This window comes from Ictidomys tridecemlineatus, chromosome X, assembly GCF_052094955.1.
Source record: "Ictidomys tridecemlineatus isolate mIctTri1 chromosome X, mIctTri1.hap1, whole genome shotgun sequence".
NCBI lineage: Eukaryota > Metazoa > Chordata > Mammalia > Rodentia > Sciuridae > Ictidomys > Ictidomys tridecemlineatus.
This window is the reverse complement of record NC_135493.1, coordinates 114,325,048-114,350,635: the sequence shown is the minus strand read 5'-3', so window position 1 is coordinate 114,350,635 and position 25,588 is coordinate 114,325,048. Positions and strand designations below refer to the sequence as shown.

At 42.5% G+C, this 25,588-nt stretch overlaps 1 protein-coding gene across 3 annotated transcripts in view; it reads left to right on the top strand.

Annotated features, from left to right (window-relative positions):
- The window catches only part of Nhs (NHS actin remodeling regulator), a 338,149-nt gene that overhangs the window by 252,844 nt on the left and 59,717 nt on the right, over positions 1 to 25,588 (top strand). Inside the window, exon 1 of one of the 3 annotated variants that reach the window (XM_040292156.2) lies at positions 1,545 to 2,113. The exons of the other annotated variants lie outside the window; for them this stretch is intronic. Within the exon in view, the coding sequence (XP_040148090.1) occupies positions 1,885 to 2,113 (229 nt within the window). The 5' untranslated portion in view covers positions 1,545 to 1,884. Of the gene's footprint in view, positions 1 to 1,544; positions 2,114 to 25,588 lie in introns of those variants that run through there. 3 annotated transcript variants of the gene reach the window in all.

Here is a 25,588-nt window from a genome sequence, read left to right as displayed (position 1 = left end):
GGCTCTCTTCTCACCTTCACTGGGAAAGTGGCTATGCCTTCGCCTCTTACCTCCTCTCACCTTCCTGTCCTAGACATACTGCTTTCCAGGGGGACTCCAGCCAGATTCTCTGTCCTTGCTGGGAGCTGGCAGCCCTCCAAGGAGGTTGGCATTGAATGGGGTTGGAGGAGAACAGCCAACCCAGACTAACTTGGGTTCAATGTGATACTTTATGTGACCACAATCATTAATTCATAGTAATGCCAATTAGGAAATATTTTTTTTTTTTTACTAATGCTCATACAGACCCTGTGATTTCTTGTGACCTTGGCTAGATAAGTTTTTACCACAATTGTGCATTACGAAGGAGTTACAGACCTGGGGACATAATACTGCTCACACGTGCAAATCTGCCCAGGGCATAAACCTCCCTATTTGAAAATAAGCAGCCCAGTCAGAAAATGGTCAAGCTTTCCCTAAATGTGTTTCAAAGGCCTTCAGACAGATGACCAAGACAGCATTCCACAAGGCATCTTTGGATAATTTCATTCACTGGGTTTCCCCTTGTTATATATTAGGCTATATCCCATAAGTGCTATGCTTTAAGTGGCCCTAAATGACTCTGCCTTCTGCATTAGGTTGTTATATATAGAACCTGCCAGCCTAAGGCATGGGCACACACTGCCATGGTTTTTAATCCTGGTTCAACCTCAGAGCTGGTTTAGTAAATCACCCTTCCCTGGAGATTAATACATGGCTGCAAAGGCATTGTCCTTGCAGTGTTTTTAAGCCTGGGCAGAGTGAGTTGTGTCTAGGATGTGAGGCTTCAGCGTCCGGAGATGAATGGGGGGAGGGGACGCAATGTCACATTTTTCGGGCAGCTCTGTTCCTGTTACATGCAGGCACATGCTCTACGCCGGTCCCTGTCCACCCTCTGTCCCCCGATGGCAGGATTGGCATGGTTGGCGTCTCTGATTCCTCTACTGTTGGCCAGAGACTGGGGACAAGGGAGGTGAGAGGGGAGCCACGGGGGTGCGGTGCTGAGCAGCTGCGGTCGGTCCAGCCTGTTGGTGATGTACCAAGCCCGCCGCCACTCTGGGCATGGGTTACGCGCAGCCCCAACGGTCGCGCTACGGGAGAAGGAAACGCACAGGTACAAGAAATCCGGATCCGGGATCCTCCGCAACCTCCAGCTCGTCTAAGCGCACAGGCCAGGCTTTGTGACCGGCTCCCGCGCGCTGCTGAGTTTGGGGCTGGGGGCTGAGTCCTGCAGCTCACTGCGGCTGGCGGCAGGGGACAGATTCTTTTCAGCTAGGTTCCCGTTAGCCCGGTGGAGCCAGGAGATGTTCGTGGAGCCTGGTGGCTGCATGCGGAGCGTTGGTGCAACCGTGCCTGCTGCCCGGGAGGTTTGGCTGCCGCAGTCCTCTCCATTCACTGGGCTGTAAATCGAAGCTGTCTACGCCGGCAAGGCGCTCGATGCCAGCGTGGCCCCGGGGCTACGTCCCGCCCAGGTCTCCCGGCACCTGATTTCCCAGTGGTCAATTAGGTGGCTCAGCCTGCAGCATTGAAGCAGTGGAGGGGCCAATGCCCCTGCTTTGATGGAGCGCGCCGTGCGCAGAGACCTCCCCAGTCGACTTCCTCATCAGAAGGCAGCATCCATTCATAATTCTCTCTCTGCCTGTGGACCGAGTTAGGCTGGAACTGGGCATGGATTCCTGCGATCTCTCTTTTTGCCGCTGAAGGAGAAACTAAGATAAAAGAAAAAAAGAAGGAGGAATGCGGACCTAACGCAACAAGGCGCTGGCAAGCTCCTGAGAGGCCTCTCCTTTGCGGGGAGAGGGAGAAGAGGCAGACCCCAAGCCCAGCGCCCCAGCCAGCTGCTGCTTCGCTGCGGAGCCGGCACGCATGCCTACCTCACCTGACGGCCGCATTCCCGGGGAGCCGGCGCGGGGCCCGGCGGCGCGCCCAGGGCGCACGGGCGGTAGGATTTCTGCACCGAGCGAACGATGCACGGGCGGGCTGCCCAGGGCTGAGCCCGAGCCTGAACGGGCGCCCGCGGAGGCAAGCCTCGGCGCGGCGCCCCACCGCAACCCCCCGGGATGCTCCTCCACGACTCGCAGCCCAGGCCACACGGGTGTGTGAGAGATGGGACCAGCTTGGGGAAAGGGGGTATGGGCAAGTGACATTATTTAAAACTAATTTCTTGCATCTCTAGGTGGTGGGTGAACTTGGGGGTGGGGGAGACATGAGCTGCAGCCCAGCAGCGCGCTAGCCTGACAGGAAATCCCCGTGGCTGAGGTCTGAGAGCCGGGTCCCCTTGGCAGAGCTGAGCTAGGGTGAGCTGGAGGTCCAGGTGGACCGCGCATAGCTCAGAGGGGCGAGGGGAACAGTGCCGGCTTTTAGGGGCCTTTTATTTTATTTTATTTTTCAAAAAGCATATTGCAGCTGCAGCTTTGAAGTTTGCCGCCTCCTCCCCACCCCTCCATGCCGGGTTCTGGGGCGGGGCGGCACTTTTCCACGCTGCTACCCAGGCCCTTACCAGCTGGGTGGAGGGGTCTGCAGGGGCTGCAGCGCCTGGCGTTGGGCTTCTTGCAGGGGACATGGGGACTCGAGGGCGCTTCGAGTGGAAGGAAGGACGCCCTGAGGCTTGGCCTTTGAAGGGGCTGTAAGAGATGGGAGGAAGTGTGGGGGGGTCTGCTTGGCACCCCCTCCTGTTTTCCTGCCCTGCCACTTGGTGTTGGGTGACATTTTCCCTGTGCAGGGTTTCACTGTCATGGAGCTGTGATGTTATAAGGCAAAGAGACGGTAGGATGAACTGGAAGAGAGAAGCCAGAGAGCTAGAGCTTTTCAGTTTGTGGCAGTGTTAACCCCATCGACCCTGTTTCCTTAGCACACCTGGCCCTGGGGTCAACATCTGTGGGCATGAGTATGGCTGCCTGCCTGACTGGCCATGTTGGGGCAGTGGGCCTAGGCAGGACTTACTCAAGGCATGCCGGGCCAGGAATGCGTTTGCAGCAAAAGAGCAAAGCCTCACCTGGGCCCCCTGAGGGGGAGGCTGAGCAGGCCGGGCCATGGTGGTGCACAGTGCTTTGCCACTGTGTGCTATGCTCTTGAGTTCTGAAGCTCTTGTTTTATGAGGTTTTTATTTTGCAGTTTCGTGCCTCTTGGTCACCAGTTTGTTTTTCACAGCTGCTTGTGAGCAAAGCAAAGATAACAGCATCTAAAAATAGCCCTGCGGCTGGAGATGCAGCTTGGCTTGACCCCACAATTCCAAGACTGGGGGTCTCCCTCCTCTGCTGTCTGGGGGTGAGCCAAACTCCGACCCCTACATAGTGTGAAAGCAGGTCCACACAGCCTTCAGAGCAGTTCAGCCTCCCGTCTCAGCAAGGTGGGGATGCTATAGTGCTGGGATGTGTGAGGAGGCAGCAGCCCTAAGGATCCTCATCCATTGCTGTGTGAGACCCAAGGCAACTGGGCTGCAAGATTGGAGGATGGGAGCCTGCATGGGGATTCCTCCCCTCCCCCAATCATGGACATCTGTAGCTCTCCATCCCCCTGGTTTGCACCCAGAAATATATATGGGGCTTTTTCCTGTGTATTTCTAGCAGGCCACCCCTCCCCCAAAGGAATTGGGCTTAGAATACAGAGGAACCAAGGCGTCCAGGTGGTATTCAAAACATACCATCTTCCTAGTGTACTGTTCTTTGCAGATGGAAACCCTTGGACAGTAGAGTGAGGAGCTTCTTCCTGGGAATCCAGAGGCACTCAGCCTGTCTGAAGGGGGCTACACTCAGCTAATGAGGCAGGTGCCCCATGGAATGGATTCAGGAAGGAACTGAGAACTTTTCAGTGATTGCTGCAGATGGCAGGAAGCCCAGATCTTCTGTGGGTCATAGATCCTGCAACCCGGCTAGGCATTTCCCATTATTTATTTTAAAAGGCTATATTTTGAGCTGGAGTTGTGGCTCAGTGGTAGAGCACTTGCCTAGCATGTGTGAGGCACTGGGTTCGATTCTCAGCACCACATAAAAGGTAATAAATAAAATAAAGGTATTGTGTCTATCTATAACTAAAAATATATTTTTTTTAAATCCTGCATTTCTTCTCCATTCACTTTTTATTTGGTATCAATGATTACAAAGTCCAGGTTGAAGAAAAATATCTATCCCTCACCTCCCATTCCTGATTTGGTAGAATGGTGGGATTCTTTTTCTTTTTTTTTTTTTGCTAGAATATATTGGTAATTGCTGAAAAAATATAAATATTATTCTTATACATTGAAAGAAATAAAAGCCAGGGTGTGAATGCCCACCACCAATTCTCTATTTAAGATACTATTCTTTGCAGATGGAAACCCTTGGACAGTGGAGTGAGGAGATTTCCCCCTCTTTTTCAAAGTGAATTTTGATTTTAAAAATGTTACCTTTATTTTCTGTAGGTCATAACTAAAGTCACTGGGCAAATTTTAAGATAGAGATCTTGATTTTGGGGAAGGAATAGCTCAGGAAACAGAACACCTCCAAGAAATTCAACATTTCTTCAGTCTTCTTGTGGAGGCTTGCAAAGAGTTAACTGGTTTTACCTTTAAAATCCACCCCCCCCCATGTTTGTGTTACCCAGGGAAGATGTAGGACAAATGTCAATCAAATGTAGCCCAATGGCCCAGTGCAAAAGTAGCCAACATTGACCAGCTTAGAAGAGTAGATGTAGAGATATGAGTTAGAATTCTGATTCCATGAAAACATCATTGATTTGGTTCAACCTATACCAAATAAGATGTCAGTGTACTCTTGTTTTTAGATAGAAAGGGACTACTTTCTCTTGAAGATCAAAAACTTGAATTGGCAATTAACTAAAGACCTATAGTGAGCATACTGGTCAGGGAAGGCAAAAATAACCCCAAATCTCAGGGGTATAACACAGTAACAGTTTGTTTCTTACTTAAAGTCAAATCAGCTTTTTGGCTTGCAATGATAAGAAGTCTGGTCTCTTCCCCTCTTGGGCTATACCATTCCCTAGGGCCTTGGAGTCACTGTGGGGTCCTCTGCATCCAGCCAGCAAAAGGGGAGGGTGAGATTATGGAAGATTGTCCTGAAAGCAACATTCTTCACCAGCACCCAAATTCAATCTCATGACCATGTCTAACAGCAAGGGGGCCAGGAAAGAGTTTGTAGTTTGTGCCAATATACCCTCTGGTCTAGAGAAGCCCCTTTTTATCTCTACTTTGGGATTTGAGTTTGGTCTGGACAAATCAGCTAGCCAAAATACAGTACAGATCTCCATCTTTAAAATGGTGGCAATTCTGCCTCCTCCTTACCACCTCAAAGAGATATTAAAAGTGTAGGAACATAAAAGAGGGACTATCTAGTCCAGTCCCTTTAGGCAAAGTTGCTGTCATTATTCCCATTCTATAGATAACTTGCTCTATATCACACAGCTAGTTCACATTAGGGCTGGAAAAAGAACTTAGATCCCCTTTTCCTGGCTCAGTGCTCCTTCTTGTTATGATGACCTGCCCTCTTATAGAAACAGATAATAAGATATATATGATATAGTTTTGAAACTGGCATCCTCTCCTGGTGTGTAGTTGCTATAAACAGTTATTTGTATGACTTAAAGTTCATGTGCAATTTTTTTCCAATTCTTACTGTATAATCACTTATACTTAAGCACAGAATAACTGGACATCAATCTATGCCCTATATATACATTAGTGCATTTAATCCTCACAATAACCCTGGGAGGTAGGAACTACTATTACCCCATTTTACAGATGAGGAAACTGAGGCACAGAGAGAGTAAGCAACTTGCCCAAGGTTTTATGGCAGATCTGAGATTTGCTACTGAGTTCAATGGCTTCAGAATCCAGTCCTGGCTTATTTTATTATGTTGCCCCTCTGATCTGGTGGACTCCTATCTGGCCCTCTCTGGGGTATCTAGTTGACATAGACCTTGATACTCAGAATTAAACATTCTTAGTTTTTTCTTTAGTGAGTAACCTTGAAGATCCATGTCAGGGAATCATTTGTAAATTTGTGGAGGCATGACTTTGAGCCTCAAGCATATGAAATTGATATATGGGATTGAGCTATTTTGCTTAAGAAGCCCAAACCCCAACCTGCAGCTCCAACAGCCTAGTAAGGCTTTTTAATTTTTTTTCAGATTTTGGTCTACTCACCATTATGTAGGCAGTAATTCTGTTCCCATGTTTTTATTGGTGCATTATAGTTGTACATAATGTTGAGATTTGTTGTTACATATTTGAACACAATATAACAATATAATTTGTGTAAGCAGAATCTATTGTAAACTAACACAAAGTTTGTTTCTTTGTGAAAAGCACCATTTGATAAGGAGAGACTCTTTGGTGCAAGATTAAAAGGGGGTTGACTTGGTGGGAGTGGGAATGATGATTATAGTCACTTGACCTTGAGGTAATTTCTATTTGGAACTCTTCTATAATTGCATGAGAAACCACCTCAAATCTTACTGGCTTAAGAAACAACAGCCTATCTATTGGCTTAGAATTTTGCCATCTGGGATGAGCTCAACTGGACATTTTTAGCTGCTCTTGCTAGTGGTTGGTCAGATGGGATGTCACCTAGAAGCGATGCTTAGCTGGGGTGAGGGTTAGCTGTACTTCCGTCTCTTTCTATATAGGCTCAGATTCTCCCTCTGTATGTGGTTTCTCCAACTTCTTGCCTGGAAGGTCAGGGTCCCCAAGAGTACAAAAGCAGAAGCTTCCAGGCCTTCTTAGGCTGAGCCTGTGGCTTTTTAACCAACAGAATGAGACAAGTCACAGGCCTAGCCAGATTCCAGGAGAGGAAATTAACAAAGATGATGGATGCATAGCAGGAGGTAGGCACACATACTACCATAGAGGTGTAGTCCGAAGGCTCAGTATTTACAAATTTGAGGATTCCCAAATGTCTCAGGAGAAGTTGACTATATATTAAAATGTAGGTTAAATAAAATCCATTCCTTTTACTCCAATGGAGAAAGACTGTTACATATGCTTGGTTATTTCTCCCTCTCCAAATCGTGAACCAGTTATGCCCCAAGAAGCACTCAGTCTGTGACTGACCAAAGAGAAAGGGAATTGAAATGTATGGCTTCTGCTCTCTTGACCCTCCCCTACAGTGTCTTAAAAGTGTCCATTTAAAAAATAATAGTACCCACCCTCAGACATAAATTAAGGATAGTTTCTAGAAAGTCAGGAGCATACCAATTGAATGAGGAGACAGAGCTATCTCTAATCTCCATCTACTCTTTCCCAGAGTGTCATGCATTCTGAGGGGACTTGGCATACACAGGAGGAGACTTTGGCTGCCTCAGAAGCCACCCTTTTGCAGAAATGGGCTAGTAGGATCAATTCACCAGGGATCTAGTTTAGATCATTTTTCCCAGGTTCATTTTTTTTCGCTAGACCATGGGATTGCAGTGGCTACTTTGAAACACTGTCCACTTGCCCCCTCTTCATTACAAATCAAGCACTTATTCCCTCAAGCACTCACTCAACAGAGCTGGGTGCTGGTGGCTGATAGCTCACAATCAAGTCCTTCTTTGGGAATTGTTCTTCACTGAGAAAAGTCACCCCACTCAGAAAGTCACAACCCTTCCTAGGGCAGCACATGCCTACTGAATGATCAGTATAAGACTATAAAAGGCTTGGCCACCTTGCCTCAATTCAGGACAGTTCTGCAGATCATTCAAGCATTAAAGTTCTTCATGAGACCAGTCAGACCTTTTCTGTGACTATATCTCAGCCCAACTTCTTTCTCTGCCTAGTCCTGCTTAATTCATTTCCTCCATAGGTGCCGACCCAGAGAGCATTTCCTAATATGCTTGCCACACACTAATGGCCATCTCAAAGTCTGTTTTCAAGAAACTTGACCTGTGATAGGCAGCCTATAGACTGAGCTACATCCTGCTCCAGGTAGAGCCACTGTGGACATCCACAGAAACAGGACACATAACCTGGGGCTTCCTCAAACTCTTCCAGTTAGGAAGAGATGGCAGGTACTTGAATTGACAGCATGAAAAGATAAGCAAACATAATATTACAAAGTTTAAGTCTGATACCTCAAGGATTTTCCCTTCCTCACTCTTCCCCTCAAAACTTCCCCCAAAGTTGTGTGTGTGTGTGTGTGTGTGTGTGTGTGTGTGTGTGTGTGTGTTTAGGGGATGTATGATTCGTGACATTGATTATATGGTTAACAATTGTGCCTAAGCGCTCTCCCACCTGATTATTTCTTCCTTTGGGCATGGCACTGGCAATCAAAATTTATCTTTCAAATTAAGGCTATAATTATATTTTGATAAAGATCTAGCAATTCAATGAGAATGAAATTTTGAGGGTTGCCAGGATACGGATGACTCTGGGTTATAGAGAAGGGTTTGCATGCAGAATACTAATAGGTGGTTCAGCACTCTTATCTAGACCTTTCCAGGCCCATCAAGTACTGTTTCTCTGCTATTATTCTAGGAGGATAAAAATGATGAAAGATATAAGCAGGGTTTTATGAATGAAAAGGTGATTCATCAGATGTTTTTCAGTCTATCTCACTGGAGTTAAGAAATACAGTAATAATTATGTGGTGTTACTTCAAAATCCAGGAGACAAAACCTTTCTCTTAATTTCTTGCCTCCTCTTGTATTGTAAATAAAAGCAAGATGTCTTAAATGGTGGGTTATTGTTTTTTACTAGGAATAGGGACCTGTGTCTGCAGTGATTTTGACTCTCAGGAGAATAGAAATCATAGGAATTTTCAGTGTTACATACTGATTTTTCTTCACTTTTCCTTTCCATTTTATTATGACTGATTATTACTCATTCATTAAACAAATAAGGAGTCCTTAGTATTGTGCAGGCTCTGTTTGAGGGACCTAACAAAGTTTTAAATGGATAGTCATGTATGAAAATAGCAAATGGAGTAAAACCCAATATAACATCTTGCAAGGAGGATGGAGTTAGTTACTGTGTTTTTTATTAAGATATAACTTACATACAGTTGAGATATGTTATCAAGTGTTATATGTTGAGTTCAATAAACTTGGACATAGACATCTACGTAACCACCTTCCCAAACAAGATATGCTACACTCCCACTACCTTGAAATTTCTTCATTACCCCTTCCAGTCATTCTCCCATCCTGTTTGGGAGACATTATTCTGATTTCTATCGCATAGATTAGATTTGCCTGTCTAAGAGCTTCATCTGAATCAAACCATAACTATGGCATTTTTTTTTAAAGTTCTTTCATTTAGAGTAACATTTTTGAAATTTATCTATCTCGTATGTGTCGGTAGTTCATTCCTTTTTATTGCTGAACAGTAATACATTGTAAGAGTGTACTGCAGTTTTTTATTCATTTAGTTGGGCTGTTTCTTGTTTGGGGCTGTTATGAATAAAATTGCTAAGAATGATACTCATGTAAGTATTTTTGTGGATTTACATTTTTATTTTTCTTGCAAAAATATCTAGGAATGAAATTGCCTAGTCATAGGTTAGGTGTTTGTTTAGTTTTATAAGAAACTGGAAGAGATTTTAAAAATATAATTGTACCACTTTCTACTCCCACCAGCAATGTATCAGAGTTCTAGTTACTCTGCATCTTTATCAACACTTGGTATGTAAGAAGCCATTCTAGCAGATATGAAATGATATTTCCTTGTGGTTTTAATTGTCGTGTCTTTGATGATAAATATTTTTAATACCTTTTCATGTGCTTACTAAGCATTCATATATCTTGTCTTGTGAAGTGTCTAATTAAGCCTTTCCTCATTTTAATTGGGTTATTTATGTCTTTGTTTTAATATTGTTGGATTATAGAAATTCTTTATATATGCAGAATAGAAGTTCTTTGTTAAATATATGAATTGCAAATATTTACTCCCATTCTGTGCCTGACATATTTTTAATGATATTCTTTTGATTTAGTTTTGACAAAGTCTAACCGATCAGTATTTTCTTTTATGATTAGTCTCTTTTGAGCCCTGTCAGAAAATTCTGTTTTCTTCAAGGTCATGAGATTTGTCTCATGCATTTTCTTCTAGAAGTTTCATGATACTAGCTTTTATGTTTGGGTCTATGGTCTTTCTCTAATTCTTGTATATGGCATGAAGGAGGGTTGAAATTCATTTTCCCCATACATATCATCAGTTGTTCCAGAATAATTTGTTAGAAATAACTTCCTCACTGAATTGACTTAATGCATATTTCAAAAGTTTAATTCAACTGTGTATGTGTAGGTCTATTTCTGGACTCTCCATGCTACTCTGTTAATCTGTATGTCTACTCTTGCCAAAACCATACTGTCTTGACTTTTGTAGCTTTGTAGTAACTCTTGAAATCAGGTAGTATAAATCCTCCAAATTTGTTCTTCTCTTTCAAGATTGTTTCTTCTATTCAGGAACCTATGCATTTTCATATACATTTTGGAATGAGCATCTCAATATCTTCAAAAAAAGTCTGCTGGGATTTTGATTGGCACTGGTTTGAATTTATAGATGATATGGGGGAAATGGACATCTTTTAAAATGCTATGCCTTCTAATCTCTAAATATGTTATAGTTTTCAATCATATAGGTCTTTTCACACTAGTGAAAGTAGATGTTTTGAATCCTTCCCAATCTCAGCAGAAAGCATTCAGTGTTTCACCATTAAGTATGATATTAGCCAGAGATACCCCTCATCGGGTTTTGACAGGCTTCATACAATGAATTGAGAAGTATTCCTTTCTCCTTTGTTTTCTAAAAGAATTCCTACAAATTTGTGTTATTTCTTCCTTAAATACATGATAGGGTTCACCAGTGATGAAGCCATCTGGACCTGGAATTTTCTTTGTGGAAAGAGTTTTGGTTAAGAATTCAATTTCTAATCCCAGCAGCTCAGGAGGCTGAGGCACGAGGATTGCGAGTTCAAACCTAGCCTCAGCAACAGCAAGGTGCTAAGCAACTTCAGTGAGCCCGTATCTCTAAATAAAATATAAAATAGGGATGGGGATGTGGCTCAGTGGTTTAATACCCATAACTTTAAGCCCTGGAACCCCCCCCCAAACAAAAACAGGATTCAATTTCTGTTGAATGTGTGTATGTTTATAAAATATATATTCTATTTCCCATATGTCCCTGCTAAGTTTATTTGAAGAATTTCTCCATTTTATTTAAGTTTTTGTATACACTGTATACAATAAGCAGAAAAAACAAAGATATCACTTGAGGTAGGACTCTGAAGAGAAGAGACTTGAGTAGACAAAGAGGGGAGTCCTGGTGGAACAGTAATATGAGAAAAGACATGGGAGTGGGCTCTCCAGTGATGTGGGCTGATGGACAGGGATTATGTCGGTCTTAATGAGGAGGAAGCTCTGGGTAAAGAAGAAGTAGAAAATGGTGATAGAAAGAGGACCTGGAGTCAAATCAATGAGGAGTTCAGATCTTATGTAGGAAATGACAAACCCCTGTATGATTTTTAAATAGAAGCATGACCTGCACAGATGAGACTGAATGAAATGATTTGGAATGATGGGCTGATGGAAAGGAGAATAGAGGTAATGTGATTCTTTTAGAGCTGGTGCAGTATACAGTGGTAATCACTACCTAAAGAAAGGAACTTGAGAGGCTAAGGTTGTGGCTCAGTGGCAGAGTGCTTGCCTAGCACATGTGAGGAACTGGGTTTCATCTTCTGCACCACCTAAAAATAAACAAAATAAACATATGAAAAGTACAATAATATTATTTTAAAAGGAAAAGAAAGGAATTTGATAAAGAATGGAGCTAGGACAGAGTGTATAGAACTTGAAATTTTCTAAAGGAAAAGACCTCTAAGTATTTATTTCTTTGCACACAACATGGTGTTATGCACCTGGTACACACTTAACGCTTAACTTGTTATTATTTTCTCTGCTCCCATATCCATCTCCTCACCTAGATATCAAGTTCCTCCATGGCACAAGTCCAAGGTTTATTTATGCTAAAGTATCAGGGCCTAGCATATACTAGACACTTAGCTAATAACAAATGATTGAAATCTGAAAGTGTGAGGAAGCAAATGAATGAATGAACAAGCAGATAACAAAAACTATTAGGATAGGATAGGATGGGTTAGGACAGGATTGATAGGATGGGATGGGACAGGACAAGATAGGATAGGATGGGATGGGATGGGACAGGACAGGACAGGATAGGATGGGGTGGGATAGAATGGGCTATGGTAAAACATAAAGAAACCTCAATACTTTAACACAATGAAAGTCCTATTCCTTTCCCACACAAAACCTTGTGTAAACTTAGAACATGCAGGCCTTACACATAGGGGAAAAAAGAACCAAGGTTTTAGGGAGGTCTTGTACAGACCAAGCCTAGAAATGGTGCACATCTCTTTTGCCCACATTGCCATTAGCCAACACACAGTCATTTGGCCCAACTGAACTGCAGAAGGAGCTGAAAAGTTTGGTAAACACTAAGGAGGACAATTAGGAGTAAAAGATAACCCTCAAAATTATTTGTTCTTGCTCTGAACCTGGGGAAAACCTAAGTCCTGGAAACATTAGGGGACTTACTGGGGACTACCCACTCAAATTTCACACCTCTTCTGCCAATAGAGCTCCTTGGTTTCTCCAGCCTGGCTCTCAGGCCTCAATATTTATCACACTGGGGCACACTCATTGTTAATTTTTAGAAGCCAATTCCTCCAAAAGTAGCTGTGAGCAAAATGAAGCCCTAATAGACTCTACCATTGGTTACCCAGTAGCTCCAGCCAGAAGCACAAGTGGAGCGAGGCACAATGTGGGTCAGGGCAGGGAGTTTTGATGATGAACCTCCCAGGAGTCAGCAAAGCAGTCTGGCTCCAGGAGGCAACTGTGCTAAGCTCATGCCAGCTGCCTAAAGAGAACTCCACATCCTTTGTGATCTGGAATCTCCTGTTCAGGATCAAAGTAGCTGCCTCGGCAGGGCCCTGAATGTGCAGCAAGGGCTCAGAAAATGTGGCTGGGGTGTCTTATGTGTAGGCAAAGGTGTGAAGGGAAGCATCTCAGCTGGGCTGTAGTTAGAGTTTGGTTTTCAGAGTGGTGGAAGGATCAGAGATGATGAAGGCCAAGGAAATGGGATGAAGCTGGGAACATAGTGGGTTCTCAGAAGGTGTTAAAGAGATGAAGATAGTCATGGGGCAGGAGATAAGTCTCCCATCTTTTTTTTTTTCAATTTTTGGGGGTGGCAGTGCAAACAGCTTGCTGCTCTTCTGGACACTGCCTCCCTGAGTGGGGCCATGGACAGTCTCCCAGCTCCCCTGCAACAATCAGTGTTTCTTTTAGGATTTCCTACCTTCTTCTTTTCTTTTTCAAGGTACAGTTAGAGTGAAATCAAGACTATAAATCAAATGTCAGCATTCTCAGAAAAATGAGCCACGTGAGAAATGAGAGGTGAACCGACTGGAGGAAGTAGTGGGGAAAAAAAAAGATTAAAGGGGATATTATGGCCATGAAATGAGGAAAGTAAGACTTTCTCTAATGCTGCTTCCCTCTCTCACTCTGTTCTTGCAGCCTCGCTTTGCTGTTTCTCAAACACTCAAGTACAATCCTACCCAGAGGCTCTCTGCATTTGTGATTCTCTCATCTTAGAATTCTTATATCCCACATTTTCACACCGGATCAGGTGTCTGTTTAAATGTCACCTTTGCAGAAAAGCCTTCCCACTCTCTCTCTTAGGTTGGGTCTCCCCCAGAAGTAGATGAGACAAGGATTTGAGTACAAGTAGTTTCTTTGAGCAATGAATGCAAGGAATCCAAGGAAGGGAGTGGGGAAGTAAGATGGAGGGAGAAAGGATCTGACAGAGGTACACTATGCTACAGTCACTATGTGTTTAGCTGGAGCTCAGGCTGCTGGGAAACTCTGAAGGATGGGATAGAGCATCCTTCAGAGTTATCTTAACCTCAGAGGAGAGCATCAGCATCTACTCAAGGGCTGCTCCCAGGGGAAACAGATACCTAACACTCTCTGCTTGCCCTGCTTGTGGGTCAAGCATTCTCCTGTTGCTGGAGAAAAAAGTCACTCTAGGCAGCGGGTGTCCAAAAGTCACAGGAAGCAGCTTTTGGAGTGTTGAAGTGAATGCTATGGGGATGTTGGCAAGGCTAAGAATCTGCTACACCACTGTCTCCAAAATAACAACCATATCATTCTTTTTTTTTTAAGAGAGAGAGAGAGAGAGAGAGAGAGAGAGAGAGAGAGGAGAGAGAGAGAGAGAGCTTTAATATTTATTTTTTAGTTTTGTTTGGTGGACACAACATCTTTGTTTGTATGTGGTGCTGAGGATCGAACCTGGGCCGCACGCATGCCAGGCGAGCGCGCTACCACTTGAGCCACATCCCCAGCCCGCAACCATATCATTCTTGATCTCTTACTTCACTTTCTTAATTCCACACAGAACTTCAGCCACTTGACATAATATCTGTGTGTTTGCCATAGACTTCTCTTGTTAGACAGGAAGCCCCAAGAGGACAGAGACCTCATATGTCCTCCAGTGCCTCAGAGCAGGATAGTGGATGCTCAGTAATTATATGTTGAACGAATGAATATTCAGAGAAAGATGGGGACTTGTCATTAACATCAATATTATCCTTGGCACTTATTATCCTTCACATGTAAAAGTGTGGAAGAAGAGGACAAAAATAAGTTTCAGGGGCTGGGGCTGTAGCTCAGTGGCAGAGCGCTTGCCTGGCATGTGTGAGGTACTGGGTTCAATCCTCAGCACCACATAAAATAAAATAAAGGCATGTTGTTCATCTGTAACTATTAAAATTTCTTTAAAAATAAGTTGCAGGAACAGAGATAAACATCACACAATGGGGTTCAGGGCTGATGTTCCAACATGAGTCACTGAACAGTGAGGACGAGACAATAAATCATTCCATTATCTTGGTCTGATTTTCTGAGCACTCAAGGATTTCATTCTTTTTTGAAAAAAAAAAAAAAGGTAGAAAATTTTATTTGGGGCTGTAGTTTCAGAGGTCTCAGTCCATAGATGGCAGATTCCATTCTTTGGAGCCCAAGGTGAAGGATTTCATTCTTTTTTTTTAATTTTAATTTTAATTTTTTAGTTGTTGATAGACCTTTTATTTATTTATATGTGGTGTTGAGAATTGAACCCAGTGCCTCACAAGCTCAGCTGTCTATACCAGGCTGTTGGCTTGAATTCCCTCCAGTGAACTTCAGAAGAAATATCTGAAGTTCATTGTCCCCAAAAAGGCAGCTTATTTGGACCACCCCAGTAGATTTTGTCCTCTGTGGGTTTGCAGAAAACCTTACCACAATGGACACTGGCATTTCTGGAATGGACTTCAGCCCGTAGCCATGATGTAATAAAGGGCAAGGAGGGCACAATGGTAAGCTGATGGTGAGAGGGGTGGGAATCTGGGCACCTCTGTAGGCCACTCATTGCCGCTAAGTTTTGTTCTGAAAAGAACAGACCTTTTTCCCTGCGTGGATAAGAGGCAAATGAACATTGTATTCATCAAATCCAGTGGTTAGACAGCTTTTAAAAGAAAGTTTAAGAAAAAGTCAGAACTTTGGCCTACCGTTATTCTTAAATAAAATGAGATTCCCAAGCCATGTTTAGGTGGCAGTTCCGTCTCTCCAGGACTTTTGCCTCTTCATGTAAACATCCTTGTCTTGATATTTAGTTCCCTGCAGAACTGATGGAAGAGGCCCCGTGACAGCCCACTGAAAGGAGTTTGTCTATGTCTACCCAGGACTAAATTGACACCTTTAATTTAATTCACTGGCAACTTTGGGAAACAGCCAGTTAGAGGGCTGGTTTATGGATTGTGTGAGTGTAATGAAATAATTAATGGTTCTCGTTTGTTACTGGAATGACCAGATTAGCCAGCTGTTTTTGCAATGTGAAATTCTAGCAAACATACCTATTGCTGGGGTTGATCTATTGTTAAAACAAATGGTGTGACCCTACAGGTGGGTGACTTGGAACACTGATTGGGCTCAAAACAGACCTCTGGGTTAATGTTGTTGATTCATTCCACTGGGTTTGCAGGTTGGTGGCATCTGCGTTTTAACCTCTCTTCCCATTACTGCGTGGGTCTAAGGCTATAAAAGAAAAACACTGACAAAAATAATTTCTTGCTCTTTTCTGATCTTGCTCCTTGGCCAAGTGGGTCTGGCTTTAATGTCTGGGAGCCAGTGAAGATCTGCAAGGAAAGTCAATGCCCAAAGCTAGAGGCCCCTGTGAAGGCAAGAGCTAGGGTGGGTTGGGTGACTTGCTCTGAGGACCTGGGCAGGCATCTCAGCCTGGAACAGGCTGCAGGCACCCCCAAGTCCCCAGGCATTGCTGAGCTCAGTATTTTGGCTCACTGGGTACTTGCAGCACTGGCTAATCTAAAGGGCTGATTTGGGAAGTATGTGTTACGTGAAAGAGTTCCTTTGCCTGTAGAGTCCTAGAGATAATTTAGAGGTAGAGTTTGGGAAAAAAAAACAAAGGAGGGGCAAGACAGCACTTAGCAGAGCTGCAGCAGAAAAACAGAACCCTATTTAGTGCACCCTCCTGCACAGCCCTCATTTCTGTGGATGCCCTGAAGCAACCAGAAATTCAGCCTGACTTCTGTGCATCTGGTTTTCCAGGAAAAGCCTTTGTTAATGCCAACTGTAAATTGAGGGGGTGGTTTTAAGGGTGTTTTCTGAAGAATGAAAACTTTGGCAGATTATTTTTATAGCATATATTTGTGCTTACCAACATTAAATAACCTTATTCATTCATTCAGCAAGTATTTGTTGAGCACCTACTATGTGCCTGATGCTGTGCTTAGTGCCGAGATAGGAAAGACATACTCCTTGTCTCAGAAAAGCATGTGGTATGACAGGGAAAGAAACAACTACAGCAGGGTTTGAGGGGTGCTGCCATAGTAACCCAGGCTCCCCCAGTTCAGAAATGGCCATAATTTGGGGAGTGGTTGTGATGGGGTTACAATCTAGAAAACATATCTCTAAGCAAATTAAAAGATGACAAGTATAAATGAGTTAAAGGGACAGAACAGCATCCATTGAAACGATAGAGCTGTGAAAGCAGAAGTCTGCTTTAATGAGCAGGTAAGCTTCTCAAAGCATTGGCCTAAAGGGGGCAAACTTCTGATTGCACTGTTGCCATCCGAGTTGACTGGAGATTAGGAAAAGAAAAGATGTGGAGTAAAAGGAGGATCCCCTGAGGAAGGCCACAAAGATGTATAGAGTGAACCATTTATGGCATCAAGTCACATCCATTTGACTCACATGTTTGCACATGTATAACACATAGGCCAGTGCTCTAGACCATTGCTCAATGGCAGAATGCAAATGGTGCACAAGAAAGCCCATTTCTGGCCTCAAATAGCTTGTCTGAAGCTCCACTTTGGGTGGGGCATTCCTCTTCATGTAGCAGGTTAGGCTTGAGCCTGGCCACAAAGTCCCTCCATTGAATGACTTCAGTCTTCCTTTCTGGGATTAACACAGTTTCCCCATACAAATATTGGCTCCTTCATGGGCCAGTAGGTGTGTTAGTAGAAAGATCTTGGACTTTGGAACCACATATACTTACTTCAAGTCCTGTTTCTAGCATTTATAATCTTTGGGTCTTTGGAGCAAGCTTCTGAATTTCTCAGTACCTGTTCAGGAAATTGGAGATAATAAAATATTCATTCGGGTTATATTATGGGAACCAAATAAGATGACTTCTATTGGGATTCTAACCCAGTATGTGGTTCATCCACATCCTTAAGTGGTGTTTGTCTTCCTCTTAGGTAACTCCCTAATCTACTCCTCTATTTCACACAACTCCTGGTCCAGCCACAATGAACTTACTCTTTGGACCCTCACTGGGAGACTGTGACCTTCATATTAGGTTGGATCATGGGAAATTGCCAATGTTCAAATATTTTTTAATTTCAGAAGGGAAATGTCATATCATTCAACCATATGCTTTAGCATGTCCTGATATCTCCCAGCATTTGTCTCCTCCCTGTCAATTCTATCTGTCCACCAATGTTCCCCAAATTCCATATTACCTCTTCCAGAACCAGGGAGCATTTCTCTTAAGCCAGGATGGAACTCAGTGCTTCCCTAAGGGTGCACACTTCATCCTATCAAATCATCTGATTTGTCTCATCTAGCTACCAGGTTATAAACTCCTTGAAGGCACTGATGGTGTCCCTTTCTCCTGAAAGTATTTCTGTACAGTCCTTGGAATATAATAATAGATGACACATTTTCTTTCCTAGACCCAAGTGCATTTAGATAGGGCTTCTAGGAAGGTGTTATAGTTTGGAAATGAATTATTCCCCCAAAGCTCCCATGCTAATGCAGGAATGTTTGGTAAAATGATTGAATTGTGACAGCTATAATCCAATCCATCCTACTTTGAATGGACTGCAAGGTAAACTGTAGGCAGAGGTGCAAGGCTGGAGGAGGTGGGTCACTGGGGACATGCTCTGGAAGGGTTCATCTTTTTTGTGGACCCCTCCCTCTTTCTCTCTTTGCTTTTTGAGTACCATGAGGTGAGCAGCATTCCTCTGCTGTACCCTTCCCCCATAATATTCTGCCTCACCTTGACCCAAAGCAATGAACTCAGTTGACCATGGACTACACCTCTGAAACTGTGATCCAGGATAAACTTTTCTTCTTCTAAGTTCTTGTCAGGAATTTTGGTCATAGCAATGCAAAACTGACTAAGACAGAAGGAGTGGGGTCAAACTCTGCTGGTGAGCCTCTGTACCTTGCTAGCCAACACTGGGACCCAAGACCTTTGTTCTCTAACATGACCCTCTAGAATCAGTTGCTTGCCTTAACTCTTCTCTCCCCAACTTGGCCTTCCTCCTTAGTAAATCAACCTGAGAAGAGAAATGCAACAGAAATGCCTTCAACTTGGGAGGAGAAGTAGGGTACTATTTATCTGTGTTGAAAGAGTATTGAATTTTTTGGATCCGCATTTGCTTACTTAAAAGCTATAAAGTTCAACCATAATAAATTGCTGATAACCAATTATTTTTTACCTGTAAAAATGTCAGTTTCATATGATTCAACCTAGTTTCTTGGTATTTAGGCTCATTCACAGTCACTCATGGGTGAAGTTGTCTGATCCCTGTGTGTGGTCCACTCACCAATCCTTGGTAAAGAAATCCTCATGGAGGCTCCTCACAGCTTCAGATGGGCCCATGGCCTTTGGCAGATTCTGCCATTGCTCGTGGAGTTTTCATCATAGGCTCTGGATTCAAAAAAGGCTAGCTCATTTCCCTTTTCCCTGCAGGTGCCAACATAAGTGTTTGATCTCTGGGATAAATGCCAAGACCTCCAGGCTTGAGTTTTCAAGTTTTCTGGAGATCAAAGGCTGTCCTCATCACTGCGTGGGCTTCTCTGTGCTGTTACTCAACAGAGTCAGCCCATCTCCTCTGAGGGCCAGTGGCAGAGTTCACCAGAGATAGAGACAGGGAAGGAAGGGGGAGGAGCTCTTAGTTGTCTAGATATGACGGCACGTGGGGCAGATGAGTGTGAAGGGCAAGAAGGCTTGTAGATTTTTCCTCTGACGAATTGTAAATTAAAAATGCAGGAACTTTCAATGGATTTTAGTTATTCATGAACTAGAACCACCTGAATGGCGGCTGGGAGTGTCTCACAGTTTTCTCATTTTATGTAGTACCCAAAGGAATATATGAGACCTTAGCATTATCACATTCAGCACCTTCAATCATTTCATGAGACTTTCAAACAAAAGACCCTTTATTGTACATTTTTTGAGTAGAAGATGCCCTAAAGACAAAGGGAAAAAAATCTAACACTGAATTCATTTGTCTTATTGCAGTCATTTTGCAACTATTCAAATAAGTAAGCATGTCACTGTCATTAGGATTCAAGATTTTTCAGCATAAGAAACAAAGAGATCAATTATGAAATCAAGGAAGTTAAATTAAAACCTGTAATCTTAGACTCAAATTGGAAGTAGCAGTTTAAACCATGATTTTTTCTTCACCTTCTGAAGATTACCTGCTTTCTAGTTGTGTCTACTGAAGAAACCTAGAATCAATGACAACCTAGCAACAATGAATCCCCTGGTATGCAGAGTGTGGTATCTAAAGGCTGCTGCATCTAAGAGCAGCCAGGGCTTCTTGAAGAAAGGGCTGATTCCAAGACTAGGGCAGCAATTGTGCAAGAGGAATCTGGGACACCTCCCTCGGTATCTCTGCAAACTCAGCTAGACCCAGGCTAATTGAGTCACAGGGGAATCCATCTTTTCTGACACCAGATTGAATATGTCCTGGATTAAATAATCGCCACTCATCTAGCCATGTCTTTATGGTGAGCAAAGAACTCATTACAAATATTTAGGCTTTGGGGGTGGAAAGGCCCTTGGAGAAGAATGCCTTTTGGCTTGCAGGCTCATGTATTATAGCTTCTTTGTTGGCCCAACAAAGGACATTACTTATTTTCTGCCTATGAAGATACTAATTAGCAAGTAATAGTTCTAAGTAAGTGTAGTGGAGGGGGTATATGGGACCTATTAAAAGTATTAAAAATTCTTCCATCATTGCTGATGATCTGTAAGTAAATTTTAAGAGACTAACCTCTACCAGGGAGATTTATTAGCATATATACTTGGATGTCACTTGCTAATTACCTTAATGCTTCACAGTCGAACCAAGCCAAGTGCATCTGTCCTTAAGGACCAAAGAGGCTTCATGCACCATATTGGAAAATAGGACCCTTCTTCCTTGTGTATCCAATGGTTGCATGCACTGTTTCCTAAATAGAAAGGGGAATCTTCCCAGGCTTATTCTGACCTGCCTCTCCCGTGCCAGCTCCATTTTCTTCTCTGGAATGTCGTAAGTCATGTTATAACATTACATCTTAGTTTGAGCAGGAATGAAGGGACTTTAAAATATACTAATTTTTGTGGGTACGGTGACTTCTTTCTTTTCTGTATTCCCTCAAGAAGAGCCTGCTTTCAAGGGGTCAGGAGTGCCAAAGGCTGACTCTCATGGTCTTCCCTGCAATCGATTTCATATGTTTCTTTGCAAACAATAGAAACAGATTTATGACATTCTCAAAGGGGTTTTATTTTTAAAGTGTTCTTGGAATCTTGAAAGTCTTTCTTCACTGTCAATTTGAGTCTCCTGAAAGATCAAATTCCTTATTTCTGATCAGTATTATCTTTTCTGTGCTCTAACTTATTTGCAAACTGGTAGTACTGCCAGTGTCTCTTCAGGGAATGTGGGCTCATGAAGCATGGACTGGGCCAAGCCTTCATGTCTCCTACTGAGGTTGAAGCTCAGGCATGGAATCCTGGAAAGTTGGAACAAAGAGTTTATGACTTGTTGGTGGGGTGATTATTCTCAGTCCCAGTAGCTGGTTTTAACAACCTCCATCTAAAAGTAACCTCTGCTAAAGGTAACCTTTGGGTTTATCTAACTATTGGATGGAACTATTTTTTTTTTTTGAGAGAGAGAGAGAGAGAGAGAGAGAATTTTTTAATATAATATTTTTTAGTTTTCGGTGCACACAACATCTTTATTTTATTTTTATCTGGTGCTGAGGATCAAACCCAGCGCCCCACGCAAGCCAGGTGAGCACGCTACTGCTTGAGCCACATCCCCAGCCCTTGGATGGAACTATTGAGAGAACATTTGTAGGCCACAATGGTCAAATATCACCAATTTAATATGGTTCAATGTAATACCTACCTTGTTGCCTTAGTCTCCGTGGTCCACCAACTGACATCAGCATCCCCTGGGGCCTCGTTAGAAATGCAAATTCTTGGACTCCATCCCAGATCTAATGCATCAGAATCTCTGATGCTGGGTTAAAATATTTTTTTTAAAACCAAGATCTCTAGGTAATTCTTAGGCATGTTGGAGTTTGAGAAGCAATGCTTTCAACTATTATGTTAATGTTTAGGTCTGTCTTTGAGGATAGCCTTCTAAGTTTCCTGACAACATGGTTTCCATCCATATAGCCTCTCATATAATGATGGTTCCTTGTTCAGAACAAATATTTCCAGTAGCACTGTTGAGCCAGGAATGGTACATTTTGACAAAAACAAATATGAATCCTTTACCTATTATGTATGATCTGTGGATATGATAGCTTAGACTATATGATTGCTCTCTATTTGCCTATCAATTGTCACCTTAGTGTTGGGTGTTTTTAAAAGGATATAACTTGGTGTGTGTGTGTGTTTGTGTGTGTGTATATATATATACAGTGCCCTGATAGCCTCTATTGCAAATTGGCAGGGAAAGGAGAGCCCTCTTCATGCTAAGGATAGCAAAAATTTCCAGTTCACATCATGGAACATTCAGTCAGTGGAAACTATGAACTAGGTAAAAATTTTTGAAAAGAAATGTTCATTGCAGTCTGTTTTATAAATTAGAACTAATCTAATGTCCCAATGCTAGGAGAATGACTAAACTATAATATAGCTGTGTGGTAAAATATTATGCAGCTGTTAATAAATATTGTTTCTGAGGAATTAGATGAACAGTTTTATTCATAAGGGAAATTATTTTACTTTTTAAAAGTATTTAAGGTGGCATATATGTTATATGTTAACTATATAAAAATGCACAGGAAAACTAACTTCTTGGAGTCATGCTGGTGAGCTGATAGTGGTATTAGGTGACAGGATTATCAATGGTTTTTTCTCCTATTTTAGTTTTTTTTATTAACTTTCCACAGAATTCTACTGTTTATTGGAATAGGAGAAGAAGTCTTCAAAAATTATATTTTATTAAGTGACTATGTGTTTCTATGTGTGTGTGTGTGTGTATGTGTGTGTGTGTGTGTGTGTGTAATAGAGAATTTTAATCTTTGTAGCCCTTTTTACTTAATATACACTGGATGTAATAAATGTTTGAAAGAAAGGAAAAAGAACAAAAGAATGAGTGAATGAATAAATTCTAGACCATAAACACTTAATGACAGAGACCCTGCCTTAGATATCTATGTGTCCCTTGATTCCTAGACCAAAGCTTCAAAAAAGTAGCTGCTCAATCCAAGCGTGTGAACATAAATGAATGTCCAGATTTCTTGGGCTGCTAGACATGTCAACTTCATCTAATAAGTTTTCTTGCTTAAAAATCAAGTTAAAGCCAGGCAAGGTGGCACATGCTTGTAGTCCCAGTGACTCAGGAGGCTGAGGTAAGAGGATTGCAAGTTCAAGGACAGCCTCAGCAACTTAGTGAGGCCCTAAGCAACTTAGTGAGACCCTGTCTCAAAACAAAATGTGGGGAGTCCTCAGGATGTGGCTCAGTGATTAAGAGCCCCTGGGTTCAATTCCCTGTGCTAAACAAACAAATGAAGTTAGTACTTCCCTAAGTCAGTGCTGTCTATATCTTAGAGGGTCTTCTAAAACATCTTTAGGCCATATAATGTGTACTCTCCATGCAAGACTGTGCCCTCCTCACTTGCTTTCCCAGCCCTTCTGTTTTTGCTTTCTTCTGTCTGCTGCCAGGCTCCCCTCTCCACCCCTTCTCCCTAAAAAAAAAGAGTTTAAAAAACTTTATTTGTTCTTTTTAGTTATGCACGATAGTAGAATGTATTCTGACATATCATACATACATGGAGTATAACTTCCCATTCTTGTGGTTGTGCATGCTATGGAGTTACTTATACTGGTCGTGTATTCATGTGAACATAGGAGAGTGCCATTCATTCTATTGTTTTTCCTATTCCCATCCACCCTCCCTTCCCTTCATTCTCCCCTATCCAATCTGGTGATCCTCTACTCCCTCCCAACCCCCACCTATTGTGAGTCAGCATCCGCATATCAGAGAGAGCACTGGCCTTCACCCTAACCTCTTTTGATAATAGTCTATCCCCTCTCTAGACTCCTGTGGTTGAGAATTCCTCCTTTATATCAGATCTAAATTTCATCTATTGTTATTCTGTAGATAAATAAAACCCATAGTGGTACAAAACCTCACTTGAGCTATTCGTGCCAATTTCATCTCCCTGCCAAACTCTACAGGGAATCATTAACAAGCAACACAAGCAATCAAACACAATTCTTTTAAGCATTTACATGGGACAGTGCCTGGCATTGCCAGGATTGTAAAGAAATATAAGATGTGACTTCTCTTGACAGGGATGTGTGGACGTGGTTACAGAGCTAAGATATGTGTACAAAACCATCTAAGGAAGTCTGCCAGGAGTGCATAGAAAAGGTGGAAAATATTATCACAGCAACTCAGAGGGAAGCTTGGAGGTGGAGTGGAGATGGGAAGGTTCTGTTGGAAGATAGTCTTAGAGGATAGTAGATGGCAAGTGTTAGGAGCATTCTAGATATACAAGGGAACCAAAGAAATCAAATTACACCCTTCTTCTTCCCTGGGCCAATCCTCTTCTGGGTTGTTTGTTCTGGAAAGCTCAGAATGCAGAGAGACAGCATATAGGAAAGGAAAGGAATTCATATATTTCATATATGGAGCAGCTACATGTTACCCAGGTTTGTGTCTTTAACTGGAAAGAAAAAAAAAAAGAGTGTATATTTTCCCATTACTGTAACAAAGGCTTTTCATTGGTATCATCTTCCCATGATAACATGTATACCGTTTGCCTCAATGTAGCTGTACTTGTTTCTAGTAAATACAGATATAGTACCCTCAGAGCAGCTCTTGGCAGGAGTGGCCTTTGGGGCACCCAGGCTCTGTAAGAGAACACAGGGAAAACTTTGGTTTCTGTGGCTGGTTCATCCCAAGATTTGCTCCCTGGACTGAAGAGCTTCTGGAATCCTGAAATAAAATGGCTGGTTTCATAGAGTCTGAATGAAGGTTTTTGGTTTTTTTTGTTTGTTTGTTTTTTTGTCAAAGGACAACCTGTTAAAAGTGATAGGCAGCAAATAATGACTGAGAGACATTTAGGGCACAGAAGCCAGCCCTGGGACCCAGGGTCAGAAGACCAGGGCTTTGATTTCTGCCTCTGACAAAACTCAGCTATGTGATTTTGGGTCAAATCTTTGGACGTGGGTCTCCTCATAAAAATATGAGAGGGGCTGCCTAAATAGTGGCTTTTGCAGTGTGTTGACTGCTATCCAGAGTAAGAAATGGATTTTTCCATCACAACCAAGTACGTACACACACACACACACACACACACACACACACACACACACACACCAGAAACAATAGACAATAGCTTTACAAAAAAAAAATACAATGCACTGGAATATTTTCTGTTCTACTCTATTCTATTTCATTGTTTTTTTTTAAAAAAAATGTTCATCTTGACCTGCTGAATGGATTTCACAGTCCACTAATGAGTCATGCCCTGCAGTTTGAAAAAAGTGCAGAACTCCAAAATTTCCGAGGTCCCTTCCATCAGTGGAATCCAATGACTCTGTTATATTCCTAAAGGAATTTTCTTAAAATAGTAGCAGAGCTGTGACATGATTCTGTGCTTATATTCTGGAGGAAGTGCATGGTATAGAACATATTAGCAGATGACCCAAAGATAAACAAGTAAACTATAAACTGCATCTAAGGAAATGTCTAATATTGCAGCCCTAACTTTGAGAGTTAGTACCTCCAAGTCATTACAATAAATGATACCCTAGTCAACAGATAGCAGAGACTGGGGATACTGGGCC